At 34.3% G+C, this 18,221-nt stretch overlaps 1 protein-coding gene across 6 annotated transcripts in view; it reads right to left on the reverse strand.

Moving 5' to 3' along the window:
• Positions 1 to 69: 69 nt before the first annotated feature.
• The window catches only part of pde1ca (phosphodiesterase 1C, calmodulin-dependent a), an 86,455-nt gene continuing 68,303 nt past the window's right edge, over positions 70 to 18,221 (reverse strand). For 3 of the 6 annotated variants that reach the window (XM_058765312.1, XM_058765310.1, XM_058765316.1), the window contains 12 exons: positions 17,075 to 17,191; positions 16,599 to 16,739; positions 15,263 to 15,363; positions 15,046 to 15,174; positions 14,741 to 14,842; positions 14,450 to 14,570; positions 11,293 to 11,374; positions 11,086 to 11,206; positions 10,150 to 10,322; positions 8,494 to 8,844; positions 7,224 to 7,280; positions 70 to 1,075 (listed from right to left, as the gene is read on the reverse strand). In XM_058765312.1, the coding sequence (XP_058621295.1) occupies positions 912 to 1,075; positions 7,224 to 7,280; positions 8,494 to 8,844; positions 10,150 to 10,322; positions 11,086 to 11,206; positions 11,293 to 11,374; positions 14,450 to 14,570; positions 14,741 to 14,842; positions 15,046 to 15,174; positions 15,263 to 15,363; positions 16,599 to 16,739; positions 17,075 to 17,191 (1,659 nt within the window). In that variant the 3' untranslated portion in view covers positions 70 to 911. Of the gene's footprint in view, positions 1,076 to 2,619; positions 4,436 to 4,571; positions 4,695 to 7,223; positions 7,281 to 8,493; positions 8,845 to 10,149; positions 10,323 to 11,085; positions 11,207 to 11,292; positions 11,375 to 14,449; positions 14,571 to 14,740; positions 14,843 to 15,045; positions 15,175 to 15,262; positions 15,364 to 16,598; positions 16,740 to 17,074; positions 17,192 to 18,221 lie in introns of those variants that run through there. The other 3 variants (XM_058765314.1, XM_058765315.1, XM_058765313.1) reach the window with 3 other exon arrangements.

Below are 18,221 nucleotides of genomic sequence, written 5' to 3' on the forward strand. Positions count from 1 at the left end.
CCACCCAAAAAATAAATAAATAAATAAATATATATATATATATATATATATATATATATGTGTGTTGCACAATTAATACGATTTTGCTGCCTAATTCTCATTATGATAATTAAAATAAAGTGAAACATATCAGATTATTTTGAAACATTCATACTTCATGCTAATATTTATTGCGGTGCATTAATATTTATTTAATGTTGATTTACTTTTTTTTTTTTTTTGTATTACACTATTTTTTGTATGAGAACAATTAAAAGCATACATTATTAAGGGAATGTGCATCACAACTGAAAATAAGAATGACCAAAAATAAATAAATAAATAAATAAATAAAATTAAAATTAAGCACAAGCAGCCTTTCCTCCCCAGTTCTTATGGTTTAAAAAAAATAAAAATAAATAAATATATATATATATATATATATAACATTTAAAGTACTCATATATCATGGAAGCATTGGTTGTAGTGTAGCATGTGTTTAATTTATGTTGATTAAAATAATAATTAAAATGGTATGGGAATACAATTAAAAACAAAGTACTGTATCAAGGCAATAGGCATCACAATTGAAAATAAGATTTACAAAATTCTAAAATAATTATATATATATATATATATATACATATAATTAAAATGTAAATAAAACTGTAAATAATAAATAAAAATACAAATCCTTTTTTTTTACTGTTTTAGTATTTTTTACTGTTTTTAAGTAATTCATTTGTTTATTTATTATTTTATCCATTTATTTATCTTCTGTATTCAGAGAAACTGCTTAATTGTCAAAGTATTGTCTTCATGCAAAATATAATTTCTCATTTGTTTTTTTCTTTTGATTTTGGGTTGAAAGAGGATCACTCAACTCCATCATCAGTGCAGAACAGACAGAAGTGTGTGTGCTATAGATGGGGTCACCTCCCCCGTCTCAGAGAGATGCTCTGTAGGTGTCTGGCCTTGCTACGGGGGTCTGTGGGTTTGCTGTCCTCTTTCTGTGGGCGGGAGGGCAAGTAGGAGTTGGCACAGTAACTGGGTTTCTTACTGTATCTGACCAGGTGGTATTTGCGGCGAGAGGGAGCTGGAAAAAACAGAGCAGATTCTTAACAACCATTCTGTTAATACAGTTTCTGTACATTTTTAAACCATATATATCAAAATGAAGACTCAAACCCGTCATCTGAGCCCTTTGAGTAAAGATTTATTGTCACAAAAGTGCAATTAAGGAGCATCGAAACAAGCATGATCACATGACCACACCTGCCTATGATTGATTTTTTTTTTTTTTTGAAATAAAAAAGTAACGAATGCATCAACAGACATTAATGTAGAAAAAATTAAAACAATCTCATGACAAATTATACTTTGGGACGTAATAAAAAGGTAAACGAAACAATGCGTGGATCTCGAAATGTGTTTGACTGCAGTACACTAGATAGCCAACAGATGGCTGTACAGCACTATATGATTTATGCTGATCAGAGCATCCTTTCATTTTACTAACAGAAATTGGTCTGTGTTTGAGTGCCGGAGAATATATGCAGTACATGAGGATTTCAAACCAAAAAAAAACAATAAAAATAGCTTAGTTTTGACATCGAGGTTTCCTGGCAAACACATATATGTACTCAACTGAGCTGAACACATATACTACAAAGCAGAACTAAACACACTTATTAAGGCAGAATCTCACTGTGGCATATTTACTCATCAACTTCAATATTCTATAAATGTACAGCATTTCACCTAAACAATCTCACATTCTGAGCCTAAATGTGCTTAAAAGGATTTGAGAGGCAGGACATTTTAAAAACACAGTTATAGTCAAAGAGCTAGTGTGTGTAACTTAGTATGTAAAAGTTTCTTTATCAGCATTTGTGTTGTTTTTCATTTAAAAAATATCCAAACATTCTTAAAACAAAAATAAAATTAACTGCACAATATGCTTTTTATTCTTTCATTTTTTCTTATTTTAATATATGCCTTGTTTTAAGAATGTTTTTTTTTTTTTTTGCTGGAAAATACTGATTAAGAAAATGATATTTGCAGAATGTCACCAACTCTGTGCTTGTGGAAATTTAATAGGAGGGGAGGGGCACTGACCAAAATAAAAAAAAGATAACAAAATTATATCATTACTATATTTATAATATTTTAGAATGGCACAGTATTGACCAATCAAATGAGTTTTGCAAAGTTCAGCCTCACAGCTGAGAAGAGCAACATGCTGACATTCACATCTGACTGAACTCTCCAGTAAAATCAAAATGATGAAATCACTTCAATGTCTCTCAGATATGAAGAAAACGCTGACATAAGCACAGAAAAAAAGATGTGTGTGATGACTCAGAACCGAGTCAGAAGAGGACAACTAAACAGGATGATGAACACAAATATTCAACAGAGAATAATTCACAAGGATTTGTAATTAATAATAGATTTAAGGCAACAATGCTTCCTTCTTGCTTTCCAACCAATGACTCATAAGAAGTATGCATGAATGATGGCTTGCAATGACCTCCAGATAAATGTACAGACATTATAATCATCTTTGGTTGAGGCAGCAGACATTTACACAGGATTTTGCTGCCTATTTATAACAGCCTATTTACAAGGAGGCCTTTTTTTTTTTTTTACTTTTTTTTTACGTATTTACTTTTTTTTCTGCATTTTACAATTTATGTATGAAACTGATTTACAGAAAGATTCACATGGACAGGTGCGTTATACTCTGAGAAGATGAGTGGCACAGACAGGGACATAAATACCTCGCTAGGACAGTGAACTAATGTGTAATATCAGCACGAAGCACCTGACAGATCAAGATGCTTGTGCTGAAACACTTTCTAAACGTTCTATTTCTTCTTTTACCAGATTTAAAAATAAAAATAAGATTCCATTTAATCTCTGTCATATCTCTCTCAGAGATTGGATTAAGCATGAATAGTACACCTTCCTATAATTGATCTATATTGTTCATTGTTCATACCAAATTTCCCTATAAACACTTCATAAATAATATAATCTTTTATATACATTAAATACAAAAATAGAAGAAAATTCAAACTATAACCTAAAGTCAAAATAATTACATTTACTACATTTTAAGGGTTTGAAGAGCTTACAATGTTTGCAGAGGTTTAATTGGCCCACCAGATTTGGCTCATAATAACATAGAAATCGGACATATTTTGTTATTTAAAAGGGCAACTGTACATTCATTAATTTTAAAGGAATAGTTCACATAAAAAATAACAAATTTGCTCACCCTCAGGCCATCTCAGATGAGTTTGTTTTGTCATCTGAACAGATTTGGAGAAATTTAGCATTACATCACTCGTTCCCCAATGGATGCTCTGCAGTGAATGGGTGCCGTCAGAATGAGAATTAAATTACAGTTAAAATGCCTTAATGTTGGATTTGATTCTTACAAACATTCACTTCAAAAGATGTTAACTGATGGACTGGAGTGGAGTGGATTATTGTGATGTTTTTATCAGCTGTTTGGACTCTCATTCTGACGGCACCCATTCACTGCAGAGGATCCATTGGTGAGCAAGTAATGTAATGCTACATTTCTCCAAATCTGTTCCCGTGAAGAAACAAACTCATAATTGGCCTAAGTGAATTTTCATTTCTGGATGAATTATTCCTAATATGTATAGTGGGGTTAAAAAATCTGAGGCTAATTTAGTATTTTTCCAATTTAATGAAAGAAAATGTATTCATTTGAAAAATGTACTAAATGTATTAACAATCTGAGTGAAAAGTTAAAAAATTTACATTAATAATTATTAATTAAATATTTATTCCTCATTTTACATCATGACACTTGTATTTTGATATATTCATATCTTCTATGATCAAAGTGACATTGGTATCAAGGATACTTGCAAAGGATTATGGGCCGTTAAACTAACGATCTACATGGTTCGACATCAAGAAGCTCCTGAAAGCATATGTACAGAAGACACACGATGGAAACTGTACAGTATCAGTATCAACACAGAACAAAAAAAACAGGCCGACAGCAACATCAAATTTACGACTAACACAAATAAGAATAAGAGGTAAACAAACAGCAGTTCTGCAGACATTCGTTGGACGCGTGGTAACGACGGCCCGGTGAAGGTGATCTGGTTGCATGAGCGCTCTGAGGGACTGAAGTTCTTTGAAGTTCTCCGCTCGCTGTCTGTGCAGGTTTGGCGCTTGAGCGGTCGGCAGATGTCGTGTTGTCCCCGAGGGAAGAACATCAGCTGGGGTTGGTCTCCATCGACTTGACACGGGACACATTTCATCTTCATGCATGTGGCTTTGATGACAACAGTTTTCAAAAGCCACCGCGGCACCATGCATGACTTTTTTTTAATGTCCGTTTGGCTGCAAAGTCTCAGTTCTCTAATGGTTTTGTGCATCTCTGAACCAAAACCTGGAGTAAATCCTTGAAGTCAGATGTGAATCAAAGAAAGTATAAAAAAAAAAAAACTCCATTAGAGACAGAAAGATCTGATTTTAAAATGTGAAACGTCCTCAAAAAATGAAAGAAAAAGAAAAGATGAATAATAAAAAATAACCACCAGGTGACAGCATAGTACAGGATTTGGAGTGCTGTTAGTTTGCATCAGGTGCAGATGCAGCGGCTGCACTGTCTGCCAGTGAAGAGGGGGAGATCCCACAGTTACTGTGCTTGTCTTCTGAGTCTGCAGAGGAGAGCAGATATTTGGCACATTTAGAGCTCCTGTTCCACAGCTCTGACTGATGTCTGACAGGGGAATGAGGCGACATGCCACGTGTTGAGAATCAGATGGAGGGTGATTTATACATATACTAAACACATATATGGAACATCTTTGTAGTTGTATATAGTACATCTTATCATCTCAGAACAGGTGATTTTGAAGGTTTCATAATGATTTTTTTTGGTATACTTCAATTAAGAATGAAAATTTGGTCATGTCAATCCAAACCCATATGATTTACTTTAGTGGAACACAAAATTGTACAGAATGGCTGTTCTTTCATAAAAGTAAATGTGCAATGGAAATTGGAAAAGTGAAGAAAAGTGAATTGGGAAGGGGCTGTCAAAGCTCAAAAAGTTGACAAAAAAGCACCAAAGAAGCAATTAGCTCAGTTTAACATCAATGACTATTGGTCATGTGGGAAACAATGAGGTTTGACATTAAATCTGTGCTGATGGATCTTGATGTGGCATCTTTGAAAACACTGCAGAACAAGTACTTTTTTGTCTTATTTTCCAGTTAAAATATCCTTGAATAAAATATATATATATGTTTCACTGTATATTTTTATATAATCTATAACAAATTAATGCTTTTGAACTTTTTATTCATCAAAGAATCCTGGAATTGTATTGATAATAATAAGAAATGTTCCTTGAGTAGCAAATCAGCATATGTGACCCTGGACCACAAAACCAGACTTAAGTGTAAATTTTTCGAAATTGAGATTTATATATCATCTGAAATATATAAAAAAGCTGATTAAATAAGTTTTCCGTTGATGTTTGGGTTGTTAGGATCGGACAATATTTGGCCGAGATACAACTATTTGAAAATCTGGAATCTGAGGGTGCAAAAAAATCAAAATATTGAGAAAATTGCCTTTAAAGTTGTCCAAATGAATTCTTAGCAATACATATTACTAATCAAAAACGACGTTTTGATATATTTACAGTAGTAAATTTACAAAATATCTTCATGGAATATCATCTTTACTTAATATACTAATGATTTTTGGCATAAAAGAAAAATCTATCATTTTGACCCATACAATGTATTTTTGGCTATTGCTACAAATATACCCCAGCGACTTAAGACTGGTTTTGTGGTCCAGGGTCACATATTAGAGTGATTTCTTTCCTGTAGCTCAAATAGTAGAGCATGGCGCTAGCAACGCCAAGATCATGGGTTTGATTCCCAGGGAAAGCAAGAGCTGATAAAATGTAAAAACTGTAACTTGAATGCAATGTAAGTCGCTTTGGATAAAAGGCGTCTGCTAAATGCATAAATGTAAATGTAAATGTAAATGTAAATGATTTCTGAAGGATCATGTGACACTGAAGACTTAAGTAACGATGCTGAAAATTAAGCTTTGCATCACACAAATATATAATATTTTAAAATATATAAAACAGTTATTTTACAATACTGTAAAATATTTCACAATACTGCAGTTTCTGAATTTTTTGACCTAATGCACAAGTAAAAATATATGAAAAAGTAGTAAAACATTTCTATTAAAGGTATGACAACTTTTAATATCTTATGCAGTTATTTAAATATTTTTGTGAAAAACAAGTTTATGAGGGTGCAGCATTTTTAGTGGATCATTTCAACTTCAGTTTTTTTTTTCATTTGTATTTTAAATTTCATAATTTAAATGTCAAACAAAACTATTGTATATAAGTCATATGGACTACTTCTATCTGGACCTCCTTTTTGTCATTTTTAAGAGCAAGAGCCCCATTCACTATATGGACAAAAACGTTCAGGACATTGTACCTGAAAGAAAGTCATACAGGTTTGGAACAACACAAGGCCAAGTAAACAGATTCATTTTTGGGCGAAATGCAGAGGTGACAGAAAATGCATGAAGGGGTTCAATCAAATCACCATGGGTTTTTCAGCCAATTGTCCTGATGAGAGGAAATGAAACTAAATTAGCTCTCCTGCTGATAGCGACTGAATCCCATTTTACATACTATCTGTTCCAAATAAGAATGAGCTAAGGAGTGTGTACCAAATCATAATATACTAATACAAAGTATGCCAAAGGTGACCAGATAGCAAACTACTTCCAATAGATCTTAGAGGAATGCATCCTTGAGTGTTTCTTTGGACTGATATGACTCCCAAGATGCTTGTTTTTCTATATTACGCGAGTGCAGTTTTATGATGTTGCCGTCACTATTGTACACTGTGTCCAAACCAGGTGCAACACAGTAAAACAAACAATAAAAATTCAGGAAAATCTCTTACATGTTAATTTGATTGACTGTGACAAAATCAAGACGATCTTAGTTTAGACTTTTGTCATGATGATCTCTGTAGTCCCATCCACAGTGGTTAAAACATCAGATTTGCTGTGATTTTTCTTTTGAGTGTCATGCCTGGTTAGGATACAGTGCTGCAAATTAGGTTGCTAGTATGCAAATTAGCATTCAGCCGCTATGTGATGCCAACAGCAGTTAAATGAGATGATGGAGTTACCGTCCAATCTCTTGCTTTCACTGTCGTCACTGTCAGGCGAGTTCAGTTCCTCGTTCCCTGACATTCAGATAAGACATGGGTCACTAACTGAGTCCACTCAGGGCAAACAAACAAACAGACAAACAAAAAAAAAAGAAAAGACGAGTGCTTTTCTAACACAAACAACCATTTGGTCTGCTACACTAACCGTTTAACAGTACTATTCTCTGGGTTCTTTCTGGAAAAGTGTAAACTTTGTTGTATCCTTCTTTTCTAGCTCTAGTAAAACATGTCTGACAAGAACATAAATGCATATACACCACAGAATTCAGCATACTGCAGCATGCAGCGCTTGCAAATCACAATACATTGCAGAGTACAGCACCAGTAAGTAGTAGTTAGTATGCTTGCTTGAGGACATTAAACGCTACACATGGCACTCTATACACCACACTGTAAATTGTAGAGTTCAGTATACACTATAGAGCAGACTACACAACATGGACCACTCTGTACACTACAAAACACATAAGAATTAGAGTGTACTACTGTACAAGTATACTAAAAACATTTACGAACAAAGCCACCTTCTTTCCAGCATGTAATAGTTTGGCTGCGATAGTGCTTGGTTACAACAAATACAATAGTAAGCGAGAAAAAGTGGTAGTGATAGACCTGGCTCATATCTAGCCATTTTGAAATATTGATTTATTAGCATAGTATGATAACTTTGTCATATTCATATTCTGTTCACAAATCTTTTTCCTTTCATTTTTTAAATTAATTTTGAGGAAATATATTAAAATTAATTTAATTTGGAAAATATACAAGTTATTTAAATTCTGTAATTTCATTACTTTTCTTTGGACATTAAATAAATATATGATGCAATAACAATAATGATAATAAACAATATTATTACATATTTAAATATTATTTTTAATTATTTATGCATTATTTGGCATCTGCTAACAACCAGCCAGTATATAAATATCATTATTGGCTTTGGCCATTACCACTAGTTTGCATCATGTACATTATTTAATGACATTATATACAAATGTTAATAATAATAACAATCAAAACTTATATCGGTCAACCACTAGTTGATATCATGCATAAGGTACACCAAAGTATCGGTCAGTACAGGTGTTAAGGATTAGAAATAGTTTAGGAAAAAGTTAGACACAAAAAGCACCACATTTTGTTAGAAATATGAATGATATCCAAATATCGGGATCAAATCTAATTTTTTTTTTAAATCTACAGATTTGAAAACTTTGACACTCACTGTTGTGCGCTCGCTGGCTGTTGTCCGTGTCACTGCTGGTCTCGGGCTCTTTGGCGTCGGACGCTGGTGTTTGAGCCCCATTAACCCCCCCTGGGTCTTTATTGCCCTCTTCCTCTCTGGGCTGTTGCTCTGTGGGCTCTTTGTTATCGCCTGTAGCTTCTCGATCTGTCTTTGAATCCTTCTCTTGTCTTGTGTCTTCCTTCTGTTTGTCTTGAGATTTCACACTCGAGTCTGTGTTGATCTTGTCTTCTTTTTTAGTACTATCGCCTTTGCTGTCATTGCTTTGTGTGCCTGTGTCGGTTTTATTATCTTTCTCCTCATTCTCTTCTTGTTTGGCCTTCTCTTCTAGATCTAACACAGACAAATTCAGTTCATCATTACTGGCACAGTGAAAGTGAGGTCACTTTAAGCAAGAAAAATTACGAGTATGGGATATTGAATATGGGTTACTCGAATATTGAATACACCAATTGTTTAGAATTTTTCATGTTTCTGAAAGAAGTTTCTTATGCTTACAAATGCTGTCACAAATATACATTAAAGCAGCTATACTGTTAAATATTATTACTATTTAAAATGACTGTTTTCTATTTTAATATATTTTAAAATGTAATTTATTCCTGTGATGCAAAGCTGAATTTTCAGCATCATTACTCCAGTCTTCTGAGTTCTTCAGAAATAATTCTAATATGCTGATATTTCTGTTTATTATCAATGTTGAAAGCAGTTGTTCTGCTTAATATTTCTGTGGAAACCATTTTTTTCAGTATTTTCGATGAATAGTATGTTCAAAACAGAAATCTTTTAACACTATAAATGTCTCTACTGTAAATTTTAAACAATATAAGTATTAATTTGCTTGGAAAAAAAGTCAGATCCTCTTTTGTTTGAACACTATTTGAATTCACAGGTCAGAGTTCAACAAACTCTTGACATTCTTGCATTTCCGCTCTCCAGAATTTGCACAAGTATGAATAGAAATGAATGAAACAGGAAGTCTAATGTGACCGCAGCTTAACACTATTGCCAGAAAACATTTCTTTGAAATGATAAAGCATTCCTTTTGAGATCTGCTGTCACATTCTGTCAATCCACACATGTACTGTAGTCAATCGTGATTTAATATTACAACATTTTTCATCTACAAAATCTGTGCCAAATGGAGATCTAGATTCATGTTTTGAAGATTTGTTTTTGTTTATTTGTTAAGCCTGAGCTCTTAAATCTTTTATTCATATTGAATTAATTTATATTTCTGAATGAAAGCTTTTTCATTTTCTGAATGAATTTTACAGTTTCTGAAGCGATGAGTGGTGCTTGCCCTTGCATACTAAGGCATTGTAAATGATTGCCAGGGTATTGCCATACAATTGATAAGGTGTTCTGTGTGGTTGCTAGGGTGTTCTGTGCAGTTGCTACGGCTTAGCTTACTGCCCCAAGTCATTAGAGCTCATTAGACTCTCATGTCTTTATATGGCCTGGATCCATTATCTAACCAGTGCATCACTATTTGATGTATCTTTTATTTATGTTCAGCATAAGTTACCAAATAGCCAAATATTAATATTTAAGGGTTTGTTTAAATCCCTAACCCTTAGTATGAGCAACAGGATCTCGATTTCTATTATGTGCATGTGTATGTGTTTGCGTTTATACCTTTGGCAGCCTGTGCTTTCCATTTTTCTCTGTTTTTATGCACTTCCTCATTCCAGGTGATTTTGAAGGTCTTAAAATCGACAGCGTTTACAGAGCAGTTCAGGGAAGTGCCACCCTCCGAACCAGTGCTTCTCACAGTAGAGCGTTTACCGTCCGACGGGATGTTATTCAGACTGCACGAACACACACATAGACATACAGAGTGAGCGTTTATTTAGCTTCCAGTAAATGTTTGTCTTTAGATTATATGGAAGTACATCACTTTTAAGTATAATTTCATTAGTTGTCAAGCTGATGAAGGATACCAAGAGTCTCCATGACTAGATATAGGATGTGCGTCCAAATATTGTGTTACTCACCTGATACCCAGGGATGTTTGGTAGTTCACACATAAAGACCTCATAAAAATATATGGTGGTAGTACCGGTAGTAGGTTATTAAAGGAAATATTTAAAACAAAAGGTTCCCACATATTTGACCAATTCATTTCCATGACTTTTCCAGTTGTTCAAGATAATTGGATAAGAATTTAAAAAAATAATAATTTAGATCAAATTGATATTTACTCATTCAGATTGATTTGTGAACCACTTTGACTGATTCACTGACAAGAACAGACTTGAATGATTTGCTCACAAAGTTTTAATTTACGCAATTTACATGTTCAATTTTAGCTGTTCAAAAGGTCAAGTTAATAGTCTCTTATGTTCACCAATGTTGCATTTATCTGATCAAAATACAGATAAATTATTGCAATTTAAAAAACCTGTTTGCAAAGCTGAATTTTCAGCATCATTACTGCAGTCTTAAGTGTCACATGATGCTGATTAATTTGTATTAAAAAATCTTAATGACCTCAAACTTTTGAACGAGGTCAGTTCTTTGAGAATAGAGCTTTAATATTTTAACTGTTGCCGCCCATTCATTCGTCCTCACCTGGACCGTCTGAATCCAACCAGACCGGAGGGTGAGGCTTCTTCGATCATCGGAGTCACGATTTTCTCAATCATGTCTGTCAGCACAGTGAAGGTGGGCTCCACGATGAAATCAATGAAACCTGTTAGGGAAGTGAAATGAGCATCATAACACACAGACGTGGGTATACCATATCCTGTTGATTCACACACAAGCTTGATCACTCACCGATCTGAGACTGGGCCACCATGGTAGACTTGCGATCACATAAAGGAGAGAAAGAAAGTCCAAGCTCTGCCTCCTTATCGCCCTAAAACAAAAAGTAAACGAGAACCAACACCAATTAGCATCTTTTCAGGTAAAGATTTCTGATTGTTAAAGGGGTCATATATCATAGACTGTTGTATTGCCTGGTAATTGTTTTTTGAACAAGAAAGCCATTTTTTTTCATGACCATTTTCTCACCTCTAACTCTTAAATAGGTTTTTTAGTTGCTATTTGGAGTATTTCTGTATGCGCAATGCTTTATCCACAATGCACATTTCTTAACATTATGCCTAAAATGCGTTTTAATATCACTATTAATATGTAATTAGTATGATATCTGTCTTTAAATGCACAATATTTAATTAAAGTGTACCTGAAGTATACTTGCAATAGTTCAATTTTAACACAATCAAATATACTTCAGTATATCTTTAGTTGGACTTCAGCACTATTTCCACACAATTAAAGTGCATTAAGCACAAAATTAGTTGTTGCAATTTAGCACATTTTAAGTATAACAGTTTAGTATAAATGTATTTGTAGTATACTTAGCACAAAATAAATATATTTCAAATACATTTTAGTTTTTTTCACTAGGGACCACATGTATCCTAAAAATGCCCAATTAAATAATGTTTTCGCACTTTTTGTGCATAATTTGTCAAGGCTGCAGTTTATTTGGAAATGACACACAACAAAATTATGCAGCTCACAAATGATATTTACTTATTTCTCATATTTCATTTTACTAACACAGTTGTCTTTTTGGTATATTTACATTTAAAAAGCACCAAAAATAAATGATGAAAACAAAGTAAAACGCTTTATAATGTGACCTTGAAACAGTGTGATACCATAATTTTTTAACTCTAAACCTCACAGAATTTTTACATACAGTAGTATACTGACTTTTTGTAATAGACTGAGAAATTAGATATCTTATGACCTCTCTAGTTACTGACCACCAATCCAGACAAAATAAAGCTTTTGGTTTAGGTTTCAGTTCATTTCACCACAACTGAAATCCCTCGTGTTCAGCTCAGCTGCATTCTCATTATTCTCTGAATCAGTCCATAGCACTTCATTTGCAAACATCAGAGATAATCCTGAGAAACAATAGCTGTAATTATCTTTGCTATAATTGTCTTTTGGCCGAATAATACAGCTATGACCTCTAAACAACACAGACTCCTGTATACAAATTACGTTCCTCAGGATGTTTTGCCAATCGCACTTTTCACAGTCACCATTAATTTCCTGCTCAACGCTGAGCGATATTTCATTCCTAACCCTGAAATTGCAATTATCATTTCTGGGGGTGATTTACCTGTGATGAACTGATCATTTATTAGCTTAAACATGTCAATAAATCAAAGATTCAATTTCACTCTTGTAGGAACACCAAGATGGGACCGGTGTGATATCAAATCAGACAATGGGAAGTTAATTGGTTTTGCACTATGAGGAGATACTCATCTCTTAAAAACACACTGTGTTTGGATCAGAATTAGATCAGTTTTCATTTAGCAAGGAAACCGAGCTCTACTTCATTATTTATTCAATCATACAAGAAAGAAAACGTCCTGGAAAGCAATTCTGAATGAGTTCATAGAGATGCAGAAGCTGATGGCATAGAGCGAAGCAGCGGAGATTCAAATGTTGAGGTTAGAATGCGGGAAATGGATGTTTAGAGGAGATTAATGGGATTTTTACAGTGGACGTTACAGGCTTGGAATGCTAAATAAGATTAAGACTCAATTTGAGATTAGATCAGAGTGCTGATGACCACAGAATGGGAATATGGACGACGAAGTGAGAGAGCAACAGACCGAGAGAGAGAGAGAAAACGCTCACTGTATGATTGAAGAACCATAAAACGTCTACAGGACACTGCTCTCAGCTTCAGACAGCACACCCACAGGCCATTCACGCCCCGCCTGATGCATATTGCTCACAAAAATAGCAAGAGCTTTCTCAAAACCTCAATCTGCGGTCTGATTGTGAACACAATTTCCGGGAGCCAGGGTGCTCAGGGTTTTTATAGGCCCACTGGGAAGCAGAGTTGTGTTTACAAGGTATTGGGCTGCTGCAGTGATGAGCACTTCCTAGAAAGAGCTAGGATGGATTTGCAAGGTTTTTGGCGAATAAAATTCACATCAGAGATTTGTTTGAGGCACTTGTTTGGTAGCCAGTAAACAGGATATTCTCGACAACAACTGTATATTCTATTCTGTTGACATACATTTACTATAGTCTATGTATAAATTTTTCAGCATTTATTCTAATCAAATCAGAAAGGAAAAATAAGAAATCATCTTTTTCATATGGAAATGGAAGCCTGTTTGCAGGATTATATATTTTTTGTTTTGCATTTTCACAGTACATTTTCTCAAATTTGTATTACCTTGATGCAATAAATAAATAATAAAAATAAAAATCTCATTCTGATAATTTATAAAATAATTTAACTTGTTTTTGTTTATTGTTAAAATAAACATGCATACATGAAGTATAATAAATACTACCATATGTATAAATATTTTACAGTATAGTTTAAATATTTTTACATTTGATTATTTATTTGTGTTCAGTGTTTTGATAACATTTACAATAAGGTTCCATTTGTTTAACAATAGTTACAAACTAACAATAAAAATACTTCTAAAGCATTTATTAATCTTAATGTCAACATTTACTAACACATTATTAAAATTGTTCATATTATTAAATTTACCTCGGTTAACATGATGAATAATGTATTTTTATTAACTAATGCTAACAAAGAATTTAATACTGTAATAAATATTGTAAAATAATGTATTTATTATTAAATAACCTCTATTATATAAATAACCTTTAATCTTTATTGTATATGTATTAAACAAGCTAATAATCAATTATTTTGAAATTCTTCATTTAAAATAATAATCCCAATATATTTTATGGTCTTAAAACTAAGCTTTTTGTTTTCTTCAGGCAAAATACAGAATTCCTTATTTCTTTCTTTTGAGTTTATGACATATGATGTATGACCCAGAAATAGCTTTGATGAGATTTCCATGCTTCTATATTTATGATAAGATTTAATGCCGATATTGAAATGTCTCTGGACACTGACCTGTCTGAAGAACTCCTCCAGCAGTGAGGTGGTCCAGCGGTGGTGCATGTTCCAGTTTTTGGCAGGGTGGCTGATGTCAGCGGTGTGCAGTATCAGGGATAAGGCCTTGGGTTTATCAATCCTGCAGAGGACAGAGATGTTCAGCCCCTCAGAGCTGTTATAATCACTCTGTCCAACCTCTCATTATGTGGATATGAATATCTGTAGATGCAGAAATGTTTTGGCGTGAACAGTGTGCGATTAGCTAAAGCCCCTCCTCCTGGTTACCCTGATGTGTGCGACCGCACTTACGCTTCTGGCTGCTGGAGGAAGTTCTTCATGGCTTTAATCTGCTGGAAGTGACAGGACATGTCGGTGGCCAGGACCATCTCGACCACCAGAGCCCGCAATTCTCTGAGAGAAAGAGACGTTTTCAGTGCTGATTTTAAAACAGGTTAGATTCATTAAAGAGCTGTCTTCTTATAAAGAACCAGTCATGATGTGCAGGGTTCTTGGGTTGATTCAATATATAATATTATACTAATAACTAACAGCATATTAGTTAATTATTAATCTCTAGATTCCATAAAACAGGGGATTTGCAACACGTTTCTAACCTCCAGTCATCTTTTGACAAATTGTAAAGGATGTTCATTTCATCGTCTTCCTGCAGGAGGCGATATGCAGCGCTAACATGGTGGTTTTCCTGTACGGCACGGTCATTGTATAGTATAGCTGTGTCGGATCTGTAAAACACACATTAGTTCTGTTAAAGGCCATTGATGTATTCGGTTTGCAGAACTGGATGATAATGGTGTTTAATAGCAATAGTACCTGGTCTGTATGTGAAAGTTGTTGGTGGTGCCGGTATGTTCGTAATCATGCACAGCAGCAGCGAACAGCATAGCAAAGATCTCCAACTCTGTTAACCAGTGCTGGAAGAAGTGAGATAACAAGAGAAATGCTGTAGCAGCAAGAAAAATCCCATTTTCACTCAAGTGTTTTGATACAGTCGGTTAATTCTTTTGGGTTTATTGCTGTCATAATGTCCATTGGGATAACAAGTGAAAGAAATTCTCTCTCTGCTGATGCTGTAAATTATACAGGACAGTATCTGAGACTGATTCAAACAAGTAACTCATCTTTTTGAACTATTCATCATAGGAGTCGGAATCAGACTCGACTGCTCGTCCTGTATATATCTGATTCACCAAAAAGAACCGGCTCTAAAGAGTCATTTGTTCAGAAATCAGACGACACTGATCAGCCTGGATACTTTTCATTCACTAAAAAGAACTGGCACAAAAGAGTAATTCGTTCAAGAATCAAACTACACTGGATACTCTGTATTTATTTGATTTGCTAAAAAGAACCAACTCATAAGAGTCGTTCATCCAGAAATTAGACTACACTAGTCACTTCATATTTCTGATTCGCTAAAAAGAACCAGCCCAAAAGAGTCATTTTAACATGCAGACTGTGAGGAAAACTAGAAAAACAATAAATGGAAATTTCAGCAGCAAAAATGTACTAAAGAAATCACTCCAAACACCATTCATGTTCAATGAAAAACACTTCCTTATCAGAAAATGTAAAGCCCCATTACGTATTCTATAATAAATAATATCGTTCTGCTAAACTGAAGATAAGCATGAAGGAAATGAAATGATATTAGTTCATTATTCTTCGGCACATTTATTCTTCTGTGCATAACATTATCTTACATTAACACTAAATCACCAAAGTGCCAGAATGACAAAAAGAAATCATCAGTGGTGTAAATGCTAGGGGGCAAATAATTTGTCAGCATGCCAGTGTGATGTCCACACATCACAGAGAGGTTAATGAGCCCACGGCAGGAGTGACGGGAGCGTGTTTTGAGGCGTCGAGGGAGATTAACTTCCTATTGATTGGTATACGAGCAGCATCGCAAAGCGAGAGCGGACCGTTGCACCCACTTCCATTCCAAGAACCCCAACCTCAATAAATACCTCAAGTGCAGTGTCAGGCTTAATAAAACATACTTCACCAGCTCGGTTCAGTAGAAATAACAATAATAAACAACCAAGGGGACTCGATGTACATGATTATTTTACCCGAGCACACATAAACATACACAAATCCCCAAGAGCATGACTTTTTGCGAAGGAGGTTACAACCATGGACTTACAACCATGCCAGTCTTGAGCAGGAGGTAATGCACTGTCTGGGTGACGTCTGCGGCGTGGATTAGGTTGTGGTAAGGGTTTCTGTGCTTGCTGTAGCCCACCTCCAAGGCCTCCACAAAAGACACCAGAGCAGAAACAGGGATCTGAGGAGACATACAGTGAGGATGATCAAATATCATTATGATGGATGGTTGAGTCCAAACACATAGCAAATGCCATTTCAAAAGTGTTTGTAAATGTCGGTAAATATAAAAATACATTTGGCAGTATTTCTCATGTTAGTTAAAAATTAGTACATGGAAAACAGGAAAATAGTGCTTTAAAAAATTACATTAAAAATGATATTACAAGGTATATCATTGCTTTATATTTTCCTATTATGATGTTCTCAGATCCACAGACATCACTGAGGAAATCACTGGAAGGTAAATTTTAAAATTCAGTACTTTTAATAAAAAAGAAAGAGAGAGCATCTTACCTTAAAGCGGTTGATTATGTCATATCTGGTGAGAAGTTCATAAAAAATAAATTTGAGTGAATGATCTCCGCTGGCATCATTCAGTGTGAAGACGTCAAATGACCACGTGTCCACATGCTAGACCAACAACAAAAAAGACACCTTTACCATTATTATCGATATAGCAACATGAAATATCTATACTACCATTCAAAAAGTTTGGGGTCATTTTTATGCATTTATTTGACCAATATTATAGTAAAATACTAATATTGTAAAACATTTCAGTTTAAAATAACAAATATTCTATTTGAATATAATTTAAAATGTAATTTATTTCTGTGAAGGCAAAGTTGAACAGCATTTATTTAAAAATGGAAATGTAACATTATTAATGTATTATTAATGAATAAAAGTATTAATTTCATTCAAGAAAAAAAAAATCTTTCTGACACTACTTTTGAATAGTAGTGTATTCAGTATAGCTTTTCGTAACTTCCAATAGAAAAGAAAAATCACAAATAAGATCTCTTTGCATCTTCGGAGCTATGAAAGAGCAACTGAGACTTTATTTTATGATGCCTATAAACGTGATAAGATGTTCACAGTCCTGGAGCCTGTGCTAAAATTGCTGCTTTTATATAATGTAGTAATACCAGCCTCATTTCTTTTTTTATAACATATAAATTACTTTCACCTCCCTTATAAACAGGGTCTGTGATGAACGATGTGTGATTCTATAGTTGCAGATTTCAATCCTGAGTCATGAAACGAACATCAGTAATAATACAGGAGATTTGGTCTCCGTTATGGCCGCCTGTGGTTTATGTGTTCTTTTTTCTCTCTCTCCTCCATCCACTCTAAGTTTGACCCTCCGTTATTTCATCTCATCACTTTCAAAGAAAGTTCTATGTAGGTTTGATTAGTTGGTTGCAATGAACATTTGCAAAATGGTGCATTAAATATTCACATCCTCAGATTGGAATATTTGTCCTGCACTCCGTCTCAGTCACGGCTGAGAGCTTTCGATAGCTGAAGGCTGTATGTGGAGATATATATATGCAGATTCACTGACTGCTGTGAAATCAAGAGAGAGGGGTCAAAATCCTGCTGCAAAGCCATCAGGACATCCAGTACAAACCTGCTGCCTCATTTATAAAACACTCTT

This window comes from Onychostoma macrolepis, chromosome 24 (genome assembly GCF_012432095.1).
Source record: "Onychostoma macrolepis isolate SWU-2019 chromosome 24, ASM1243209v1, whole genome shotgun sequence".
In the NCBI taxonomy this organism is placed as follows: domain Eukaryota; kingdom Metazoa; phylum Chordata; class Actinopteri; order Cypriniformes; family Cyprinidae; genus Onychostoma; species Onychostoma macrolepis.